The sequence below is a fragment of the Telopea speciosissima genome, chromosome 9 (assembly GCF_018873765.1).
Source record: "Telopea speciosissima isolate NSW1024214 ecotype Mountain lineage chromosome 9, Tspe_v1, whole genome shotgun sequence".
NCBI classification, from domain to species: Eukaryota; Viridiplantae; Streptophyta; class Magnoliopsida; order Proteales; family Proteaceae; genus Telopea; species Telopea speciosissima.
Genome location: NC_057924.1, coordinates 25,101,602 through 25,125,837, shown reverse-complemented (window position 1 = coordinate 25,125,837; position 24,236 = coordinate 25,101,602). Strand labels below are relative to the sequence as shown.

The following is a 24,236-nucleotide window of genomic DNA, read 5'->3' as shown; positions in this document are numbered from 1 at the left end:
AAAGGGTGTTCCCCCTATGATGGCGGACCTCATTTGGTAGCTTCTAGATGGGTGCGACATCGGCCCCACCATACTGGCGGAGACTTTCAAGGGTCGGGATCTAGATGAAATGAGTGCTTCCCGAAGATATGGAATGGATTATTGCGTAGGATCACCCACGATCTTGCAGATATGGTTGATGGAGAGACTGCGGTTTGTCAAACCTCTAACTGATGACAAATTTCAGCCAAAGTAGTTCCAAATTCGAAGAGAAATGGGGGAATTTCGTGCAATCAAGGACTAGAAGAAGTATTTGGAAGAAAGAACAGACAAACAGGTTCAATGGAACTGCCATTGGTGGGACATGAAAGCCCCAGTCCTCGAGACTTCAGGCTACAATGTTGTGAGGTTAATGGGTTTGACTCACACTACTTTCTACTTGCCTCAACTAGTGCCAACACAGTACCAGTCACTGCTCAAGATGATTATTCAACCACCAGAAAAATTGACACCGAAGATTGTGAATGTCACGCCCCCATTCCAATAAAGGATAAAATACAAGAAGAGGGGTGACTAGGATGACAAGTGTCATCCCAAAAACTACCAAGATCACAGATACAGTGTCCTAATCCACAGTCTATAACCAATATTAAAAACATAATAATATCAAAATACAAAAACCAATGGAATGACACATTTCAAGATAGATCGAAGTCAATGGAATCGTAAATCAATTTAAAATCAAATAGTTACAAGGTGTTCATTAGCTGATGATAATATATACAGTAGTTATAATTTTCCTATAACCATCAAGTAATTACTCCAAGGTATACATGGAGTTTGTACATGACAAAAAATAAGCATAAAAGTAAGGAATAAGGTTATGCCCGAAGGGCACCGTCCTTGAATGTACATCATCATCCAAGCCCAAGCCATTAGCTCCACTCGAATCGCATCAAAGGAGTACATCAAGAGAATTACCTGCATAACAACTAAAAAGAGGTTGCATAACGGGGTTAGCTCCACAAGCTAGTGAGAGACCAAAAGGGAATGCACATACACACAATTACAAACAGTTCGTTGCATGCATATGTTAGATTCATTTTCCACCTAGCGTGCAATTCTAAGTCAGATATATGCTACTATGATAACTTGGGAGACACTGTGGGTCATTTAACTTATCGCCACAATGAAACCTCAGTTATCATAAGGGAGCCTATGCCGGTCGAAGCCACCAAAACCACCCAGTGGCAAACCTCGATAGCTATTACTACCCCTGGCCTGGCCTCTCTCCCCCACAGGCAACAGATGCTCTGACTACCCAACACATAAACCCCTGTTGGTAAGGGTCGTAGCATAAGGGAACATAAATCCTAACCACAGATATATTAAATGTGAGTCCTATCATCCTGAGAGGTATTCTAGGTGCATCAACGTCCCATTCCATCTAGTACCCAGGTACCAGCACAGCACGGCACATACAGGGCAGGATGACAGTCAATGAGTTTCATAAACACTCCTGGGGTTCCGATACCGGTACACCCAGCACCGTAACCCAATACAATAATGAATCAGTTCATATATCCACTTTCAATCAATTCACAATTTAGATAAATAATGCAACTATGCAAAAATGCTCATTAATCATATAGATAGAATGATAATGAATATTTAATAAATAGCAAATCCAAACAATCACCTAAAACCCATTCACAATAATTCGGATATCGTTCGATGTGTTTGGTATGGATTGCCTTGATATACGCTCTCTCACATTGGTTAGGTAGCCTAGGGATATGTGAAACATAAAGTTAGAAAGTGTGGACGGATCTCACTAGATGCTCCAATTAAGTGTTATAGACAAGTAATTCTAAACATGAAATCCTTAAGTCAGTCTGATTCCCAACCGTCTTCCTTGAGGTCCAACAGCCTCAAGAGCTAGGGGGTGTCCTAAACCTTCCTAAGAGCATAATGTCTCATTTCATTCTTTGGTCTTGAGAGATTCCATGGATTGGTCTCACCTTAGGGTTTTTCATTTCTAGGTTGAGGTCATAAGTCCTTTAGGACAGCAAGGGGGTTTTGATGGCATCAAGGGTAGACCTTGGCACCACAATAGGTCACTTAATTAGTACATTTAGGGGGGGCACTTTAGGTGGTAATTAACCTCTATTAAAATTTATCAAGTCTTACACAAGCAGCCTCGACGTGGGCGAGGTCACCGAATTAAAGTTATGTTCTAACATTGCTATCAAAACATATCAGCTAGGTTTGGACCCATTTTTGAGGGTCTTTCATTCATATTAAGTCCAAGGTTCCTTCATAGAAAATATAGCCTTTTGAGTCTATTTTACAATGCAACTTGAATCACATTGATACAATATGAATAAACAAAATTATTACTAAAATACTGAGTAGTAGTCAAGCTGTCAACAGTGGACGAATTCACAAACGAAGGCACTTATGTGAATCCGTCTGTGGCTCCGCTCTCAGATGTAATGAACAGAGGCCGACAGAGGCATGATAGTGAGTCCGTTCACAGCAAAAATGAATTTTCAACTCCGAATCTCCTCCAAATCAATTCCTAAGGCCCTCAATGGCTTCAAAGGCTTGTAGGGATGGTTTCTAAAGTTCATTAGGGTCCTATTAACCCTAATGGCACAATGCATTAAGGTATCTATGCTCCATACCCAATTACCCAACCCAAACTTGGGTTTTTGGGTGAAAAGCCTAGGTTTGCAAGGGTTGGTTGAAAGGCACTTCAAAGAGAGGTGCAAGGGTGTGCAAAGGCATCCCAAGGGACTACAATCACCTCCCCAACAAGAGCATTGGGTCCCAAGTGGAACTCAAAGCTAAACCCAAACTCAAGATCCAACACCCTAAGCTAAAATTAGAGAAATGGAGAAGGATAGATGACTTACCTTCAATGGAGGCAGCAAGGACAAGGCTAGGTGAGCCCTCTTTACTCTTTCCTTCTACTTCTCCTTCTTCTTCTCTTTCTTTCTTTCCTTTTCCTCTTCTCCTTCTTCCTTCTCTTCCTTCTTTCCTTGTCCGGACAGCAAGAGGGTAGGGAGAGAGTGTGAGTGAGGGAGTTCCCTTTCCCCCCTTTCTCCTTCTTCTTCTTCTTCTTCCTACTTCCTTTCTCTCTTCTACGATTTCAGAAATTAGGAGAAATGGGAATGAGCTAAAGAGCTCATACCCATATATAACTACAATGGGCCTTAGGGCCTATTTGCCTAGGTCCTTAAACCCCAAAATCCATTTTAACTCAAGTTGGGCCTTAGGGCCAATTTGGTTTCTCCTTTAAGACCCGAAGTGTTAAGGTCCATTTGATTTTTCATTAAAACCTCAAGTGCTAAGGTCTTAAGTTTTGTTTGGTTTAGGCCTTTAACACTAAAACTCATTAAAATCAAAATTGGGCCTTGTGGGCCCACAAACAAGGTCCAATAATGAAAAGAGAGTAAGGGTGGGGGTCCACCATGTCCGGGAACATAGCCACAATGTCCAAAATATGGGCATGTGGGTCCCACATAGGAAAAACACCTATAAAGCATTAAACAACACAGAAGGATTATCAGACGGACTCATAGCAGTGGTTCCGTTCGTGAGTCCTTCCTTGTTGAAAAGGCAAAACAACAACTATAAAGTGTCCGGGCCTTGGTCCACACTTCAAGGACTTCGAAGGGAGTACCAAACATTTAGGGTTCAAAGCTTACCCATTGTGTGGTCCACTTGCCCATCTAGGTGTGAATACAATCCTTGCGTCTGAGCTTTCCCTTTGACTGTTACGGTCCAAGGTCACAGGTGTTGACCGTTGGCATCATGATGACACCCGTAAGCAAAAATTCAATTTGGCCCGGAATATTAGGGTGTATTTTGGGCGCGGGTGTAACAGTGAATCTACTAGATACATTGTGGTGGAAATATGTAATTACAGGGTGACATTGTGGTCTATGTGTCAATTCCCGACCCTTTTTTTTTTTCTTTTCCTTATCCCTCTATCATTTTCATGCATGTAATGATGAGGGATTAAATAAAAATATCTGGAATTGTGCATTGCAAAGGAAAAAAGCAAGTATCTTAAATAGATTAAAATACTGTTCCCATTCCATGAAGCATAATAAAAAAAAGGACAGCGTCCAATCATTCCACCAACATTCCCACATTTAAAAAAAACATAAAATTCAAGGAAAATATATGTAATATGTAAGAGGGGAAGAAGCTGAGACTAGTTCTCATCACTGGAGGACAAGGTCTCAACATTCAGCACCACCTCATCCTCATCATCATCGGCATAACCCTCATCATCACCGCTCTCATCATCATACGACACAAATGGGACATGGGAGATTCCCGCGAATGCCAACTGCCTCTTGAGATGTCTGTTCTCCTCAGCTTGATTATGATTGTAGTTCTCATGGTAATCCCAAAAGTCCCTCATACACCAAGCTGGCCACTCTGGGTTGGTCTCATTTTGAAAAGATAAGGTCTCAAAAGAAAAAAAAAAAAAAGAGAGAATAGAAAAGATAAAAGAGAGAAAGCACCCACCAGTTATTGGACTTAACATGTCCGCTCGAAAAAGCATCGCGTCCATGCTCGCCTGCATCCGGCGCTTATGAGCATACCCCTCGGCGTTAATCTGTTATGACAAAAGAGTAGAGTCAGCATCAAGGGTAAAGAATCCAGTAAAAAGAAAAAAGAGAGAAGAAGAAGAAGGTGACTTACCCCCATCAAAGGGAAGAGGAAGTCCCAGATCATGATCAAAAACTTTACAAGCAGGAAGAATAGTTTGAAGACTGGTATTGGAGAGAGAGAAGGTGGTCGATCCTCGGTACCCTGAGATAAAGTCGCTCATCCCAGCAATACGAAGACCAGCCTTAGAGCTCTGAGAAGGGTGGAAATCCGCACTGCAGCTGTATGAGGGAAGCACTCCATATGCACCAGGAACCAGGGGGTGACCTGGATACTGCGAAAAGAATAAAGTAAGTTTCTCAGAACAAAAAAGAGAAGGACATAAAGTAAGGGAAAAAATCAGAAGAATACCACAAGACCCTCTCGAGTTAGGCGAACGCATACTGTCTCTCGGAAGATAAATTCTTAATAATTTTGGTCAACAAAAGTCAATCCTAAGGCAGGGATTCCGATCCTCAAATCTCCAATGTCGGGAGATAGAAGAACATAATGCATATGGGAAGGAGGAGGATGAGGCACTAGCTGAGCGAAACACCACTAAAGAGTGACCCTCTCTCCCAGATAAAGTTTGGCTCCAGCCGACCCTTCAAAAATAATCCGTCTATGGGTGAGCGCAAGGGCGCAATTGTAATCTTCCTGATCGCCCTCATCATCGATCTCCTAGTCATTATAGGGATGCCAATAGACCTGACAGATATGATCAGAAAGTCAGTCATCATAATCAAAGCAATAATTTGGGGAAAGTTTCTTATGTTACCCGGTTGACTGTCAGGTCATTGAGCTAGAGGCGCACTTGCAACTCATCAATGATGGCGCACCTCGATGCCCCCCAGCGTGTTGCTCTAGGGATGTAGGGGATAGTCTCATCAAGAGAAAGGGGAACATGAATCCCCAAAACCTCATAGCACCACACCTGTTAATAAAGGATGACATAAGGAAATGGCAGACAAAAAAGAAAGAAAAAAATGGAGAAGACAGGGAACTAAAATGTACCAAAAGGACATCGGTGTAACCTGTGAGACTGGGTGACCCCAACGGAAGCCTATCCTTCATCCCCAAGAAGTGGGCATAAACAGATCCACCCCAGTCGAAGGTCTTGGCTTCATCAAAGTCTGTGAAGAAACAAGCAAAGGAAGTGTCCACATGACAGCGTCCATCACAGAAAAGGACATTGGAGATCAAGTATAGGAGAAAGCTCCTAGCAGCCTGATCTAGTAGCTCATCAGAAGAATTATCATCTATCTCCTGCTCATCCCATTTCTTTTTCAAGGAGGATATAAGCATCACGCGCTCAGTCACCTCAAACACGAGAAGATCACTAATCTCTCTCAAAGTCCTCATCCGATCAGATGGAGCCAACTCAATGGGCCTCCGAGTGAAGGGAAGGCTAGTAATCATAAAGAAATCAAGAGGAGTAATGGTTACTTCCCCTACAGGCACATGGAAAGTATGGGTCGATGACCACCAATGATTAGCTAAAGCTCGAACGATTGGGGTATCAACCTTTGGGGCAACTACTTGGGCCGCTTGACCAAGCTCAGTGTGATCGACCCTCTCCCTCACAGTGGGATGAAGCTACCAATACCACGGCTGAACATCGTCCGTACGACAGTACTTCTTATAACGAGGGGCATAGAGATCCTACCAAATGAATAGCCAAAATGAAAAACCGAATCAAGCATATGCTATGAAAGAGAAAGAAGGCAAGAGTCACTTACATATGTGAGACCTTGACCCTAAATAATGTAGCATTTGTGATGGGCAGTGCCCCTCACCGTCGAACTGGTGTACCACTCCGCGCTTGTCTCCCACTATCCCTAAGGAAGGGCTCCCAGACCAAGCTTTCTTCGTAGACATGATGAAGAAAGAAAGTAAGAGAAACACAAGGAGAAGGAAATGCAAAAGAAAAAAGAGAAAAAGGAGGAGAGAGGGCAGAGCTCTAAGGAGAGAAACCCAGAAAACCCAAAAAAAAAGAGAGGAGGGGAAGTGAGAAAGGAGAGACCCCCCTCCCTTTATAGACAAAGGCCAAGGGCCGTGCCAGGCGGTGCCATGGCCTGGCCACGCCCCCGTGCGGCAGCATCCCATGCCCATGGCCCTAAATGGTGGCGGTGCATAAAAAAAAAATTTAGGACTTCCGTGCAATGATCCCTTGGGCCTTGTCACCATTCCCTAGACTTTTCTTTTGAGAACACCCTCAATTTCAAAAAAAATTTGATCGCAATGTCGTCTCATCATTATAATTTCAAAATTTTCAATCGCGATGTCGTCTTATCGTTACACTTTCAAAAAGTCAGTCGTGATGCCGTCTCATCGTTACAATTTCAAAATTTTTTATCGCGATGTCGTCTCATCATTACAATTTTAAAATTCGGTCGTGATGCTATCTCATTGTTACACCTTCAAAAATTTGATCGCGATGTCATCTCATGTTACACCTTCAAAAATTTGGTCGAGATGTCGTCTCATCGTTACACCTTCAAAACTTCGGTCGCGATGCCATCTTATCGTTACACTTTCAAAATTTTCGGTCACAATGACGTCTCATTGTTACACCTTTCAAAAATCCAGTCATGATGCCATCTCATCGTTACTCTTTCAAAACTTTGGTCGCGATGTCATCTCATCATTACAATTTCAAATTTTCAATCGTGATGCCGTCTCATCGTTACACTTTTCAAAAATCCGGTCATGATGCCGTCTCATCGTTATTGTTTCAAATTTTTGGTCACGATGCCGTCTCATTGTTACAATTTCAAAATTCGATTGTGATGTCATCTCATCTTTACACCTTAAAATTTTTGATCGCGATGCCGTTTCATCGTTACATTTTTTAAAATTTGATCGCAATGTCGCCTGATCGTACATGATCATCACTCAATCGCGATGCCATCTCATTGTTGCACTTTTTAAAAATTCAATTGTGATGCCGTCTCATCGTTACACTTCAAAAATTTTTGGTCGCAATGCCATCTCATCGTTACAATACTATCACATCACCAAGAGTACAGGTAAGGCAATGTTCAAATGCTAGGAGGAAATCCGGCCAAGCAATGCCCAAAGATCAGATTCCTACCGAGCAATGTTCGAACGCCAGGAGGAAATCCGGCCGAGCAATGCCCAAAGATCAGGTTCCCACCAAGCAATGTTCGAATGCTAGGAGGAAATCCGGCCGAGCAACACCCAAAGATCAGGTTCCCGCCAAGCAATGTTTGAACGCCAGGAGGAAATTCGGCCGAGCAAAGCCCAAAGATTAGGTTCCTGCCAAGCAATGTTCGAATGCCAGGAGGAAATCCGATCGAGCAACACCCGAAGATCAGGTTCCCACCAAGCAATATTGGAATGCCAGGAGGAATCCAGCCGAGCAATTTCAAAGATCAGAATCCCTACAAGCAAATGTTCGAATGCAAGGGAGAGATCTAGCCGAACAATGTTGCCCCATCAGGTAAGTACACACTCAGATAATGCCATTTGAAACCTTAAAAAGTGATTTACCAAATGAATTGCCAAAGTGTTGTTTACAAATCCGTCACTCATGAGCAAAGTGACGACAGTTTTCGCTCACCAAATGGTTTTGCCAAAATGTGGTTTTATCATTCAACTCCGTCACCTTTGAGCAAAGTGGCAGTGATGCATGCTCCTGGTGACAAAATCAAGCGATCTTTTGTCTTCGCCCTTCAGCTGTTGGCACAGGCCTCGACCAAAGAGGGGCAAACTATAGACGCTAGATTTTGTCACCCCCCAGCGATGACAATGATCAAACACAGATGACTGGCAATGTCCCCTAAACCGACATTGTATTAGAAAACATCTCCACTCATCTCATATAGCATACAATCATGTGCACGACGCCCAGACAGCCCCAGACAGCCTGTGCAACCCCCACGAGGTAGCGTCATGGTCGTAGCCCCATAAGGCAGCGCCCTGCACTGCACGGCCTTGCAATACGGCACCGCAGCTTACGCGATTGCGCCATGTAGTGTCATGCGCACACGCTGCGGTCCTGCCATGCGGTCCTGCGGGGGCTTAAAATCCAAGTTTTTTCCATTTTGCTCTGTCGTGGCCCCGTCATGTGGCCTTACATGTTTTCCACGGCACCACTGAACCCAAAATTTTCTTATAAAAAGGGGGTCACCCCCCTCATTTGAACAAATCAAAGTTTGTGGAAGAGGGGGAACCCCCAGAGCTCCAATTTTTCCTTGTTTTTTCATTTCGAGCTCTTCCCCAATCCGATTTCGAGCCTACGAGCATCGTCCCTCTGTCCAAAGTCCAAATTATCCGAGTCTGGCTTTCTCAACCCTTTCTCACCCAAATCTGGCAAACCTCCCGTGGCACCACTTTGTTCAGCCTTTGAGCCCCTAGTTTCCAAAGCCTTGGAATGTCGTTATTCTGTCCGAGATCGTAAGATTCGACACCCGCAAACTATTACTCTGTCCGACAAAGGGACAAAGTCAGTCTTTTGCCTCCACCTACACTAGGGGGACGTCGTCCATTTTTTATAATTGCATTTATTTAAAGCGTACAGGTATACATTTCTTTCGTTAACTTTTAATTTCAATACAATGTAGTCCTTTCAAGTACTCGCATGTAGTGTACAGTAGTTAGTGTAACATAGTTTAATTTAATTAAATGGTTTATGCATCATTATTTAGCCAATCATGTGGGAATAGGATATTCATTAAGGGAGAATATTTAAAAACAAGCATCTAGTAGAAAGAGCGGTTTATCTGGGCGAGGTGGGTGCCTAACATCTTCCCACTCTTGTAACCTGACCATCTATCCCGAATCTTTAACCAAACCAACCGAAGTCCCGTAGCCCTTCTAGAGCTACACCAATGGGTCCTAGGCCCTAACCCTAGGTGGTGACTCCATTTCATTTTATTGTATGACCCCCATCCCCGAATAAATTGAACCATACCGTTGAGAAGATGCATTCCTTCTCTCCCTCCAAAATAGAAGAGCAATATTAAAAACCCCCTCCGTGCGCCTCCAAGCGCCCACGGGAAGTACGGATCGTTACAATAGTGAAGTGAACTACTTCACTCCTCTTCGTGATGCGGAACATTACCCTAGTTAAAATATTTTCTTTTTGTTGTTTATGTATTAATGAGATGCATGCTATATAATTAGTTGTCATGTATGAACATTATAACGTGCCATAAGGAGAGAACATTCGCCACTTAGCATCTACAATAGAAAGACCGGCTTAACCGGGCATGGTGGGGTGCTAATACCTTTCCATACTTGTAACCTGACCCCTTACCCATTCTCTGACCAAATCAGATGGAATCACATGAATCTGTTCGTTAACTCAAATGGAATCACACTCATTGGGTCCTAGGCCCTAACCCTAGGTGGCAACTCTTTTTTTAATGAACCATGATCCCAACCCCCGATGTTGATATATCAAAATGATATGCCATGATCAACCGAAGACTCCCTGTCGCCAAGGGGACCACGAAAACCCTAAAATGGATGCCCCGCATCCAGAGGCTGCGGTACTCACACTCGCCTTAACAGTCGCAAAGTAAAATTAGGGCTAAATCCATTCAAAAAAGTTTGAAAAATTATTATTTAGGGTTAATTACATTGCATTCTGCTATCAACCCTGTTCTTGAAAACTCTGATTTATGGTTGATTACATTGATGCTAGTCAAATTTGCTAGTTGTCTTGTTCTTGAAAGCTTTGTGAATATGATTTTGCTGAGAAACTCTCTTCGATGTCATTTCAAATGTTAGATTGTATGGGCAAACTTGTTTTTTGACTATTTCTCAGCTCCTTTTTTAATTGAGGAAACTCTGTGGATATGATTTTGCTGAGAAACCCTCTTTTATGTCATTTCAAATGTTAGATTGTTTGGGCAAACACGCTTTCTGACAGATTCTTAGCTTCTCTTTGCATCAAATCTCTTGTATTTTTTTTTTTAAATTGCAATGAGAAAGCATGCTTCCAACTTAGCTGAAAAAAATGACTTTAGTGGTGGGCATATGTGTGATGTGCCTTGATGCGGTAAAAAACTGAAAGGGTAGTGTGTGCCATCTGATACACCAACCTGCACAAAAGAAAAAAGATCACAATAGGTGAACCGGGGCTGGCCACAGTGTAATCCTCCGATGCTTAAGTCAGTTTCTAGCACAACTAGTCAAACGGGAGAGACAGGTTTGGGAAGAAACATAGAACCAAACCAGGGTTCTTTGACCCTAGTCAAATCGTGTCCAAAGCTGGTTCTAAGATGTGGGATTGAGTTTTTGTCCCACCTTACCAAGTGTCTTCATCTAGTTTTTATATGCGATTGGAAGGAGATGCCATGATGTGACATAATGGGGCTTTGAACCCGTATTTGACCCAAGATTAGTCAGCTTATGTAACCAGACATTAAATGAGAGGAAGCTTGTTAGAGGATAGTTAACCCTTTTGGTGGGCAGCTTATCTCTTTAAGCATGCCTTCATTAAATGCAGCCGATTTGTAGCATGACTTGATATGTTGAGACGGGATGTAACGGGGACATGGATGATGGAGGTCTGTTTCCCGTCTCCCAATACCGAATGATTGACGCCTTGCACTGTCTTGATGTGTGTATCAGATGCAATCTTTACATGCTATGGAATAGTGGGCTGGCCACTCCAGTTTTCAAAGACTTCTATGAATCAATATCAAGTCTTGCTTCCTCATCAACTGACTTCAAGATTCTCCACATGTCATCCATCCGTGGAGCTATCTTTTAGTGATACATCATGCCTGAAAGAAGAAGATGAGCAAGAATTTACTTCAGCATTATGGATTTCATAGAAGTGTTTTGTTCCTCTCCTTCACACTAGGATGGTATAGCTCTTGGTGTCATTAATATGTAAGCATTAGCATACTATACACACTGGGAAGGTATAACTTTTGATTTTGTTTTGTTTTGTTCTAACTAATGATGTATCTTGTATGTAGATCCAATGTCTACATCTAGTATGAATGAAAACAATCTTCAAGGATTGAAGTACGTTAACGTGAATTGTAAATGTGGTGTTGACCAAATGTAAGGATATCAAAGTCTAAGAAGAATCCAAACAAACTCTATTATTGCTATCCATAGAGGATCCCAAGAATAACTCCCAATATTTCTCCTAGTGTAATCCTTTCAATGAACCAAGAACAACCGATTTGGGGGATTTAAAGGAAGAGATGTGAAATCTACCAAACCTCATCCCTCCTGAGTCCCAATAGTTTATGGAAGAGTTGTGCAGTGTGAAACTTAAATTAGAGCAAAGTGGATCTTAGATTAGGGTAGGGGGAACGTGTTGGTCAAGTTGTATTTATTTTTCTTGTTGTAGTTGTTTTAGCGTTTATTGTAAAAAACTGTGAACTACTATTAGCAATGGAATGGGTTTCTTTTGTTACGCATTGTGTTAGTGTTTGTTTTGTAGTCATCATGACTTGATATGATCCCAAGGCAGCCTATGATGGATATATATGTCCATCAAACCCATTCAGTCCGGTTCAACCTGGTTTATTATATATTAAACATTTCATATATTTTTGTTTAATATGATCACATGCGATATAAATTTCGAGCAATGCATGTCCATAAGTTTACACTTTAAATTGGTAGTCACGACTAGGGTTTGGGTTGGGCAACCCTTATCATATGGTCGTCGTATTGGTTATACCTAGACATGTTGATATCAGGGTACAAATGCGAGTACACACACGAGTGTGTATTAGTGAAGAATCTTATTTTGTCGAACACTGTAGGTTTGGGATAAACATGCATCATCAAGATGTAGGTTTGGGATAAATACGCATCATCAAAACACTGTACCTAAGAGGACCTTGTCACTACATGATGTGAACGTATTCTTTGATTCACCAATGACTGTGGTTCAAGAAAACTAAAGTCGATGTTCGGGGAATACGTAAATATTATGTGAGTGAAAGAGTCACTCAACATGGTCTCCACTACTCGACTGAGGAACATCAAGGGGAGTTAGTCTGTGGATGGTCGGATAAGAATCACGATCCTATACCATTTTTTGTTAAATGGTTTTTGCAAAACATATTTTCACATAAAATGATAAATTATAATTATGTATTTGATTAAAGAGTTTAATTATATTTAGTGGATTCTGATCACGTACACAAACGCACAGATACGGACATGTACCATGGAATGGGGTTTGACAGTACTAGTGTACATGCCCTAGAGTCCATGATGATGATGTTGTTTAGTGGAGGGTTAGTGTATAAGTGTTATGCGGGGGTATTTTTGGGATTTGCTAATTAATAATTAATTTATGTAATCTTAAATGGACTTGATGCAATATTTAATTATAGGCCCATTATAGATTAGACTTTTAATAATTTTAACACTAATTAGAAGTCCAACAGGAAAACCCATCAGAGTTTTAAGTCAAACAGGAGAGAGAGTGTCAAACTCTCACTGGGAATGAGGAGGCTCATAAGAGCCTCACCTATTTAAACACACTAAGGGGGACGACCAAACATGCTTGGGAGTTTTCTCTCCCTCTGGTGATTGTCTCTCTCACCCTCTTGCTCTCTTGAGTTGTGAGATCTATTAGGGTTTTAGAAACATACCCTAGGTTTTTGGATTGGATCTAGTGGTTTTTGGAGAAGAAATTCTAGTTTGACTTGAGGATCTTCTATTGCGTCAAAGATATTCAAACTAGTTGGGACTTTCTTGAAGAGCTTGTTAAGGGAAAAACCATTATCTTGAGGAGGAGCAACAATTGAGACTCTACAAGTTAGTAGATCTTAATGTTTAATATATGTATTATGTGTTTTTAATTATTTGATAATCATGGGATGTGAAAGAAACTCGAATCGATCTGTTTTCTGTTGCGCATTTGGGTATGGGATGGATCCCTTTTTCCATGGGATGGAAAAGAAATTACTTTCTCTATTCTGGTGGATCCCATAATTCTTATGGGACAAGAAAATAGTGGGGTTGGGAAAAAAAAAATTATACCAAACCCTAATTGGGTAACACTAGGGTTCCCATGAGCAACCATGGGGTGACCCAGATTTTCCCATACTTGTGAACCTAAGATAATCCCATGACTATTCCTACAGCCTATTGCGATTATTTCCTAAAAAATAAAAATATGTACAACTTGTGGTCAATGATATCATCACAATTAAAAATACCTATATATCATTCAATCCACAAATTACGGGTATTTGTCCTATTTTCAAAACGAGTAGCATTTCCTTTAAAACAGGACAATATGTACAACTTGTGATCAATGATATCAATTCAATTAAAGTACCTAAATATCATTCAATTCACAAATTACGGGTAGTTGTCTTGTTTTCAAATAGGAAGCATTTTCCCTAAAACAGTATAACGTATGATCAATGATATCAACAAGCTTTAAATTTACCACATAAATCAACACAAACTCATCCACAGAAGATTTAGTAGTAGGATGTTTAACCATTTTCCCAAACTATTTTCAAATAAAATATTGAAAAAATCACATAATCCTAAAAATTAGACCAATTTAAAGGTTATTTGCACAACCTTTGACCTAGTCTTATTCCCAAAAGTTCTTTATGTTAGGGATATAAAAGAGTTTTCAAAAATAATTTGAAAATTACTTATCTTTATGTCATCATCAAAAGTTTGTCATTGTTTGTCATTATCATGCACATTTCTTAGTACACGTGTATTTACCCTCCTTGGAAAAGTTGTGTTATACTATCTAGGAATGTCTGAATGACACACCTCTATAGGTGTATTTAGAACATGTCACCTTTTAATTGTCCCATGTCTCATTCCCAACAGTTCTTTAAGATAGTGGTATAAAAAGGATTTTTAAAAATACTTTGAAAATGACATTTTTATTGTTGGTATCAAAAAGGGTCACTATCATGCACATTTTTCGAGTATATATGTAAAATGACACTATTACTCTCATTAAGTAAAAATTATGTATCATATTATAAATATTTTAACACCTTAAGAATATTAACACAGCAAAAAGGTAACATGAAGGGTATCAATAAGACAATCCCTTAATTAAGACTCCAAAATCCTTCAGAATTTTGAGACCAAAAAACTCACCAAGTAGGAGTCCATACTCTTATTATTGGCCTAAAAATCCTTGCAAAATCTTACCATCAGCCTACTGAAATCTTCTGGTGCTGTCCTCCAGTGAACTGGGTGAAACTCATATTGACAGATATTCTCTTGATAACCTCGGTATAGCAGGGGCAGGGGAGTTTTCAGACATTACAAATGGCAATATGATTTAGGCTTTCCAGGAATTCCTTGGTATTTGCCAATTTTAAAGCTGAATTCTTAGCTCTTATCAAGGGTCTTCAAGTTGCTAAAGATTTGGAAATTCCTAATCTCTGAATAGAATGCAATTCAGTTGCACTGGTTACCTTGATCCAATCGAATTGTTCTCCTTGGTTCACTTGGCAGAGTTGGAGTGTTCTTCTCTCATATTTTTCCTCTAATAGATGGAAAATCACCCCTTTAGGGAATCAAACCCTATAGCAGATTTTCTTTCCAAAAAAGCAGCAAAATCAGGTTCTTCAGCAATTATTAATGACTTTCTTCCTCATATTCTAGAAAAAATTAGTAGAAACAAATTGGGAATACCAAGATTTCATTTTTGTATTAAAGTGGTTTGTTGGTTGGTCACTTGGTCTGTTGATAGCATTGCCAAAGGTGGGACCCAACCTTCGAAATTTTTTCTTCTCTTTAATATATAATCCTTTGAAAAAAATTAGTGATCTCATTGCTCCACATTGACACCTTGAGTGGTCCCTCTTCGTTTACATTTTCTAGAGTTTCAAGTTTGCTCTTTCCCATTTCTTAACTACGAATTTTAAATACTATAAGCCCAAGAAACTAATTGGATGATATAGCAACATACAATTACCTATTTAGGCATCTCTAGTTTCGACGGTGAGGGTTAAGGGTAAGGAATTTCACTCCACGTAAGAAAGAGTAGAAGGCTCCCATTGCCCATCAAATTAACAAGGAGAGTTTAGATCCGAAGTTTTACCCTCCCATTTCTTTTATCTTACTCGTCAACACGGACAATAAGACATCACACATAAATGTATGATACAATGTTTGGCCATTGCTCAGTGTCCCAGCTGATTTTTAACTGCCAAGTGATAAACCAGTTAATTTACCACTCAATCAGACAACGCTACAGCTAGGTTTAAAATCCTTGGAACACTTTAGTCAGCCTACCATGTTCTGAGTTGATTAAAAAACTGTGAACAGAAGACGACTTAAAACTTTTCATTTTTTAATCAGATTAAGAACCATAATATACAACTAGAAACAAAATTATTCAAAACATCGCCAGAAGGGTAAAAAGAACTCGCCTTCTGAATTGCGAGAGTCCGCGACCACAAGCCGCCACAAATATAAGTAGAAACAACACCACGCAAGTAAACTTTAGACAACCACCGATCCACCCAACAACCCCTCAACCTGTGCTTGCTCCTGCCATTCATTAGCGCCTCTCTGCATAAGGAAACGCTTCCCATCACCTTTCTTCTACTCGAAGCTACTTTAATCAGTCCGACTTGGATTCTTTACCATGAGACAAATATACAAAAGCATGAAACATTTAAGAGGGCAAGAGCGCAAAACAAAAACTGTAGTAGAAAAATGCACCAAATTACAAGAGGCCCAGCCATCCAGCCGTTTGTATCGCAACATTGCGGAGAAAGAAATTCCGCCTCTCAGGCTTGTATGTATTCTGATTTAACCACAGCTTAGTACCCTTTGCTTCGCATCCATCAAGTACCAAAAATCTGGTTCAAGGTTCCTATGTTTACGTGCCTGCTGGATGCAAGAGATTTAGACCAGATTGCCGTCTCACATGCTCTGGTATCAATCTGTTAATGAGCTCTGGTGGAGCTCCAGATAACTGTATCCAGAGAGAAACAGAAGCAACAGAGTTAACCATCAGTAGGTGAGGCACACTCGTGATAAGTAAAGGTAAATTTCATAACCAACCCCTTTTCCAACCCATGCAATAGCAACATATGATTCATACATATATTAAACAAATAAATCCACATAAAAAATCAAAATTAAATAAATAAATCAAGTTCTCAATTGCAAATGCCTTCTACTCCAAAATCTGATAATGAAGGGATTTTGAAATCTGAAGCCAGCTACATTCATTCTGTATTCACTTGTCAAACCACCATGATTTTAGAACATGTATAGAATAAATCTTTTAGCATATCCTTACAAGTCCAATATGTCCATATCAGTGTCTGACACGTGTACATGCTTAACGTACAGTTCCTTGTTTGGATTAGAAAACATCTTATCGTCTGTTAAATTAAAACTTCAGTTGCAATTTAGATCAGAAAACATATCTTTTATTGTGTTAAGAAATTCTGTAGCACATAACATAGTTCCAGGCAGATATGTAAAACATGGTTAAAATTTTCGTAAGTTTCAAGAATGCATATGTAAAACTTTCAGAATTTTCAAAGACATACTTCCTGTTTGAAGTTGAAGAGATGAGGTAAAGGCCGACCATTAGGCAGGCGGGCATTGGGCTCCCGAAGTTCATCAAAAAATGGATGAGCACATGCCTCTAGCTGCAAAGACAAAAATGGATGTCAGTACTGCATTTCATCCATTCAAGAAAATAAATTTTCTTGCTTATCAGATTGATTGAGATCCTTTTCATCTTGTTTACATGTGAGTTGGATCATCAATTATGACCATATACTCAGAAGAATGATGAGGTTTATTCACTATGTAAAACAAAAAAAGGATACACATACGTAGAACAATCCATATGGTTGGGTTTCCGCACAGAACTTCTCAATCACCAAATAAATCTAAGCATAAAGATTCAAACTGGGAAAAATTACAATTACCACGCATGCTAATTAGATGTGAAAGAAGGGCTCTAACTGAAATTAAGATGTCCAATGGTCCAATTCAGCATTAAAGGTTCCATTAATTATGCTCCTTCCAAACCCAGCAACTAATACTTGATACAAAAATGATGGTATCAAAAATAAAAGGGAAGCAATTTTCTGTATGGGAATGTGGCTTACGCCAGCACTCCCATGTGTCTATCTCTCCCCTCCATAAAACAAAGGGGCAGAGGAGTCTTTTCATATGAGGGAGGAGAGAGATAGACTCATGGGAGTGCTGGCGTAGGCTACACTCCGGGACAGAGATCTTTTACCCAAAATAAAAATACCAGCATTTTAAGGATTCCAGAATGCGTATAGGAAGACATAAGCCCAAAAAAAGTTATGAAGTACTACTGATTAGTTCCATCTGATCAACTTATAAGCATTACATTTGGTCAACAAAGACTCCACAACAATAGCATCTTGGGGACTTCCTCACGCTTCCAGATAGATAGGCTGAGATTCAGAGAGGCACAAAGATCACGTTTAGACATGCCTTTTGTCTCCCATCTCCAAATCCTGCACCTTAACTAAGAAGCTCCGCCAAAGACCATCCTGGCTACAATTAAACCATGAAACATAAACACTACTCCCCTTCCTTCAACTCCATTAACTTCAACACAGTTAACATTACACCTAGATGGATCCACCAAGGGATACAACCTTAAAAAAATCCCAAGGATCACACATTCACACTACCTGAATACCAAAACAAGCATCCACAAGAATGTCATATGCAGTTGCTGATTGAATACAGAACCAGAACATGTCTAAGGACCACAAATATGTTTTGGACCCTCAGGTCAAACACTACATAGAAGAAAAGGAAAATCCTACTCACAGCAGTGCAGCGAAGACTAGGCGAATACTGTAGAAGCCTTGAGGCAAGATCAATCGCTTCTGGAGGCATCCTCTTGTGAAAAACCTGAGCAAAAGAATTTGAAGGCAAATAAGGATATGTAGAAAACTACACCATTTGCCACTCTAGGATGCACAATGGAAGTTAACTAATTACCCAAAGTGTAAAAGATTTGGACAACGCCAGCTTAATTTTAAAATTGCATGCTGGCACTCCTCACAAGACTCAGATTATTGTAGCATACCCCCTGTGAAATGTCTCATATGCCCCCCTGTTTTTAATTTTTCCCATAATACCCCTCTTCCAAGGCATGAAACTGCACACTGTCCATGTAGCAAACCCTCTCCCTTACCCAAATTAGACATTTCAACTTCTGAAAATATGGTTTAGGAACTGCATTTGGGAAGAAGAATCTAATACAAGATTACAAAATTAAAGGAACTCACTGTGGGAGGCAAGGAAGCCAGAAACCCAAAATGGAACAAAGGAAAAACAAAAGGTTCATCCACATTCCCACAATGTTAAAATTCAATTTGGCCAGACAATTCGTGCTGCTTTAAATGTATACAATAAATCTATAATGGAAGCAAAAACAATGATCTTCAGCATTCAGGAATACTAAACCCCACTAGGTTTATAAACCTCTTTAAAAACAAAACAACAAAAAAAAATAAAAAAACCAAAACTTACATGCATAATAAGGTGTTCTAGAGCATTTTATCTCTTGAACGTAAATAGCCAGATCTCCAGGTCATCTTAAACCATAAAGAATTATCTTCTATCAAAAGAGAGAGAAGATGGAATACATACCTTGTGCCATGGGTGAGCCTTTATCTGAGGAAATCTAAACTCAGTATAGTTTGGATTCATACAGCGAATCTCTTCTCGAGTTGGGGTTCCAAGAACCTGCAAAAAAGCATTTGATAGATGATCAAGCCACTGGTATACTTGAACAAACTACATTATTGACTTCATATAGATTATAGAGCCGAACCTTGATGATCTCTACAAGTTGATCCACCGCACTGTCTCCCGGAAACAACGGCTAGGAAATTACAAATTCGATGTCATTAAATCACCAAGAAATGACCATAGCAACCTGGCTGGGCATAATAGCTCGAAAGTTACAAGCTTAAAATTCAGTTGCAAACCTGGCCTAGAAGAAGCTCAGCAAGAACACAACCAGCTGACCAGATATCAATCGATGTTGTATATTCTGTTGCACCAAAAATGAGCTCTGGAGCTCGGTAGTAACGAGAACAAATGTACGATATGTTTGCTTCGCCCTTGACCTGAAAGCAGTATAATACTTGGTGAAACAAGAAAAGAATAGGAAAAAATATACAAGAAAAAACCCTGACCATCGTAGACAACACGAAAATTGCCTTAAAAATGTATTTATTCTTAAACTACGTTAAATTTTCAAATCTAGATTCATATTACTAGGAGACCATGTCATGGGAGACAAGATAATCAACTCCACGATCAAATACCCCAGGAAGGAGAAAGTATTAGTTAGCAGGAGCCATGCTAGCCTTGTTTGTCCTCAGAGATGATTGGATAACCTAATGAATGGATGCAGACAAAAGAAACTAAAAGAAGCATATACTGACAGAAGGTACTTCACTGAAGTCTATGTCAAGACTTTAACAAAGGTCTATTATCTTCTTCTGAGTAATGGAAACACGCACACACACACACACACACACACACACCAACGCGATTCTTCAATCATTTAAGACACACCAACGTGATTCTTCAATCATTTAACTATTTAAGACACACACGCAAGGATCCTAGCAATATCAAACAGAAATGTGCTTATAAAGAATGTGATTCTTCAATCATTTAAGGCATTCTAGTTATTACAATGAAAGCAGACTATAAGGTAAGATGAAAACAATTCGATGCAACATACCAGAACCTTTGCACTTCCAAAATCACAAATCTTGGTTTGATGTGTAAGGGGATCTACCTGCAAAATGTCCCACTAGATTCAGAAAACCAAGACAGAAATGATTGAAGAATCATGTTGATTAGGAGCACCACTGGCAAATAACAGTCAGAAAGTACATACCAGAAGATTTTGAGGCTTTATGTCCCTATGGCAAACTCCAGGAACAGTGTGAATATGAGCAAGCCCCCTAAAAATCTGGAAACCATCCACCAGTTAACAGCAGCTAGAGAAGTATAAATGTATGTGAAACCCACAAGACAAGCTTGATATATACTTGGTAGGTGTAGAGTTTAACATAGATAAGTGGCATCCTCTGGTTCACATTGCTGTAGTGTTTCAAAACACGATACAGAGTCTCGGGGACATATTCCATGACCAAGTTGAGAAAAAGCTCATTTTTACTGGTTGTAGAGAAAAAGCAGTGCTTCAGAGAAATCACATTTGGATGATCCATAGAGCGCATAAGCTGCAGCTCACGATTCTTATACCGCCTGTCCTGCAAGACCTTCTTTATGGCAACTGTCTCCCCAGTCTCCAAGCATTTTGCCTGGAAAGAAATTAAAAGTAGAGCATGACATCAGAAATAAAATGGGAAGACAAGTACAGTTGATAAAGAATTAACATTCTCATACCTGAAAGACAATTCCAAATGACCCAGTCCCCACGACACGCTCTGCCATGTAACTGATAGTCTGTGAGGTACAAAAAGAAATGTATTAGCATTTAAACTATGGAAGGATAGTGTTTAGCAAATGACTCCTTAAAAATCAACCCTTTAAAGCAGAAAGTTCTTGCGTCACAGAAACACAGAAAGACAACACCATGTTGGCTGACTACTATTTCTCTAGAAAGAATCAATTAATTCTGAACATATTTAAAATCTTCAGCAAGAATAATTACAACACACTGAAAGAAATTCCAACACGTCAATTATCAGAGAAACAATATAGCCACAATAACAGACTATTAGTAAGTTCTCGCTCTAACCCGCTTGGGTTCACCATTTTTGCCTCCAATGGTGGTGGAAATGATGTGACCAGTTACCGGATCATTCCCCTCCACAACAGCAGCTGGCATTTCCTGTTACACGTATGAAATGAAACGATTCAAATTTAAGCCATTAAAAAATATAGGTTTAGGTTTTACAAAGGGGTAATCAACAACATAGTCTTAAATCATATCACATACCCAACCAGCCAGCATAATTGAAGTGAACAGGTATCATGCACCGAGAGAATGCGGAGTGAGAAAGAGAGACAAATCAAAGGAATCCCAAAAACAAAGAACTCAGGAAGATCCGTTACATAGAAGCAGATTGGAAGCGTATGCCTTTCAAGCAAGTATCAAATGCCTGAAAGCTTGCAGATCAAACAGGAAACAGTCGAAAGAAGGGGGGGAAAAAAACAGTCAAAGGAAGAATCAAACGCCAACGGCCGTATGAAGCAAACCAGAACAGATTGCATGACAAGCCAAAGGAAAAGGAAAAAGGAAGGAGTAAGGCCATCAGAAATCAAACTGGAAAGAGGAAAAAGTCAAGCCTCGTCACAAGATACCAAAGTACACAAAACCCCGGGACAATCAAAAGCCAAGTACCAGCGAAACCCAAATCACACTAAAAACCTTTTAAAATATCCAAGATCTAATAAAAATTCCAAATAATACCGAAAACAGTTCAAGTAGAATCTCAATCAAACACAAGATCTCCAAATAGAATTGTCAAGAGGCAGAAAGAACCGCAGATCGGGTAATGAGAGAGAAAAGCGAAAGGTAGACAACCCTGAAAAAAGTAAAGCACTTCAAAAATAACAAGGAAACACACAACAACGAAGCTCAACAACATCTCAACGAAACTCTTCTCAAACAAGTAGTTACATGCAATAAAAGCTTAAATAAAGAAAAAAACAGAGAGAACTGATGAAAAAGCCCTAAGAACGAGAACAGACGCCTGAGGGAAGCCCAATGTAGACAAGAAAAAGAAAACATAACACCAATTTGTTAAAATTTTCTGTTCGCTTTCTCCGACCACCACAAGATCAAACGACAAAAGCAGATAAAGAAACAGCTTTGGATTCCTCAAACATGAAGAAATCCTAAAATCAAAGGTAGAAAAACAGAAAATTTCCAAGCAAATATTCAAAAATGTTCATCCACTGCTAAAATCTCACTGTAAAACCTTTCTAGAGTCCATTTCAAGAAAATCTCCGTTCGATCTCCAACTACGAACTTGAGGACATATGATAAAATCCAAAAAGGTAACCATAACAAATGGTAGAATACAAGAACAGAAAAGCAGCGTATGAAGAATCGTCTCTGAAATGCAGAACCGATCTCACGCGTCCGATTCGGCAAATCTTGTTGGAAAACATGAAATCTAGACGGAAAAATACCTTATCGTCTCCCATCTCCGGCCGACGAGGTGCAATCTTCACTCCCTCATTCTCTGGTGGATGAGGCCCCAGCGGCAACGAGGCCATGTGGAATACAGCTCTACACCCGCTACTTAGTCCTCTCTCTCTCTCTCTCTCTCTCTCTCTCTCTCTCTCGATTTTCTTTGACCTCTTTCTCTCTCCTCCTTCCCTTTCGGCATGCAGTAATAAATTAGACAAGTAGATAATCATTCACTTCTATAAATCTCCCCGACAGAGACTAGAATTACCACAATGACCTTCGAGGATACATTTCCTCCTATGCATCGTTCGTAATACCGGAATCGGTCTGGGCCGATATCGATCAAAATCGGTCTACATTGGTAAAAAGTGATCATAAATCGGATTTTGCATGATTTTATTTATTTATATTTTTTTTCCGATAAGTAATTTTGCCTGATTGATTTCGTATCAGTCATCAACACGTGTGTTACACATGGTGATAGAAACTGAGTTTTCGATCAACCACAGAGTGAAGTTTGGCCAAATTGTCATACACAGCATTGACAGGGCCTTTCGGGCTAGGAGATCAGCCACACAATTGGCTTTCCTAAAAAAAACAAAGGAAAACTTGCGTTCCAAAACATAGGAGCTAAGATGACGAATGTCATCAATGATGGGCTCTACCGACAGAGGAACCACCTTATTCTGATTCTACAAATAGGAAATAACATTTTGGTTATTGATTCCATGATAATGTTGTCAGCCACCGAAGCGATGCCCTCTAACAGGCCCTCTCTAATAGCCAAGGCCTCTTCAAATTCCATATCATAAAATATGGTTGGGATCGATTTAGCTGCACAGGGCATCTCTAAGTGGTTATGAATGATGAATCCAATATCTTGCTTTGCCTTACTAGGATCCAAGGACACATCAATGTTTATCTTAAGAAAGGGAGCTGAAGGGGCTAACCATTTGCAATCTGTGACAGATTTCGAAAGAGCAATTGGCGGTGAAGATTTGCTGTGGATGTGACCATCTAAGAAATCGTTGCTGGCTCGAACGGCTGACTCAATCACATTGATAGGGGTCCCGATTTTCTTCCCAAAAAACTGATCATTTCTAGCAATCCAAAGATACCAAGCCACAAAGCTAGCCATACATTCATGCTTGCCACCCTCTCCCTTACTACTTTTTGATAGATGTACCCACTAATTAATCCAATCAGAAGTTGTAAAAGTGAGGTCATCAGGAACTCTAACAGATAAAAGGCACCCAAACCAAGCTGTTTTGGCAAAGGGACAATGCAAGATAAAATGATCTATCGATTCAACTGCTACACGGCACCTAAAGCATTGAGGATCATTGTTGCAATTTCTCTTGAGTAGACCTTCACCTGAAGCCAGCCCATCCGAATTTGCTCTCCCTAAGAAATTCTAGACTTTGAGGGACGGTGTTACACTTCC

General features: G+C 40.0%; 1 protein-coding gene and 1 long non-coding RNA gene across 2 annotated transcripts; one reads left to right on the top strand and one right to left on the bottom strand.

Annotated features, from left to right (window-relative positions):
• The first annotated feature begins 275 nt into the window (after nt 1-275).
• Nucleotides 276-22,663, top strand: LOC122640117. The gene is made up of 3 exons (XR_006329629.1): nt 276-288; nt 7,123-7,127; nt 22,531-22,663. It is a non-coding gene; the product is annotated as an uncharacterized LOC122640117 (long non-coding RNA).
• Nucleotides 15,944-22,979, bottom strand: LOC122640116 (shaggy-related protein kinase eta). The gene is made up of 12 exons (XM_043833251.1): nt 22,792-22,979; nt 21,392-21,484; nt 21,037-21,096; nt 20,679-20,951; nt 20,525-20,599; nt 20,366-20,422; nt 19,599-19,739; nt 19,442-19,492; nt 19,258-19,353; nt 18,430-18,513; nt 17,157-17,258; nt 15,944-16,570 (listed from the first exon to the last, which is right to left on the bottom strand). Exons 1-12 carry the CDS (start codon nt 22,876-22,878, stop codon nt 16,475-16,477), a joined length of 1,215 nt encoding a protein of 404 aa, XP_043689186.1. The 5' UTR covers nt 22,879-22,979; the 3' UTR covers nt 15,944-16,474.
• Between the last annotated feature and the right edge of the window lie 1,257 nt (nt 22,980-24,236).

Excerpts from the sequence above, each read along its gene's own strand:
- LOC122640116 (XM_043833251.1), bottom strand. The coding sequence starts at position 22,878 with ATGGCCTCGTTGCCGCTGGGGCCTCATCCACCAGAGAATGAGGGAGTG. Across the intron at positions 21,485-22,791 it reads CGGAGATGGGAGACGATAAG|GAAATGCCAGCTGCTGTTGT; the intron begins GTATTTTTCCGT and ends TACGTGTAACAG. Across the intron at positions 20,423-20,524 it reads TAAAGCCTCAAAATCTTCTG|GTAGATCCCCTTACACATCA; the intron begins GTATGTACTTTC and ends GACATTTTGCAG.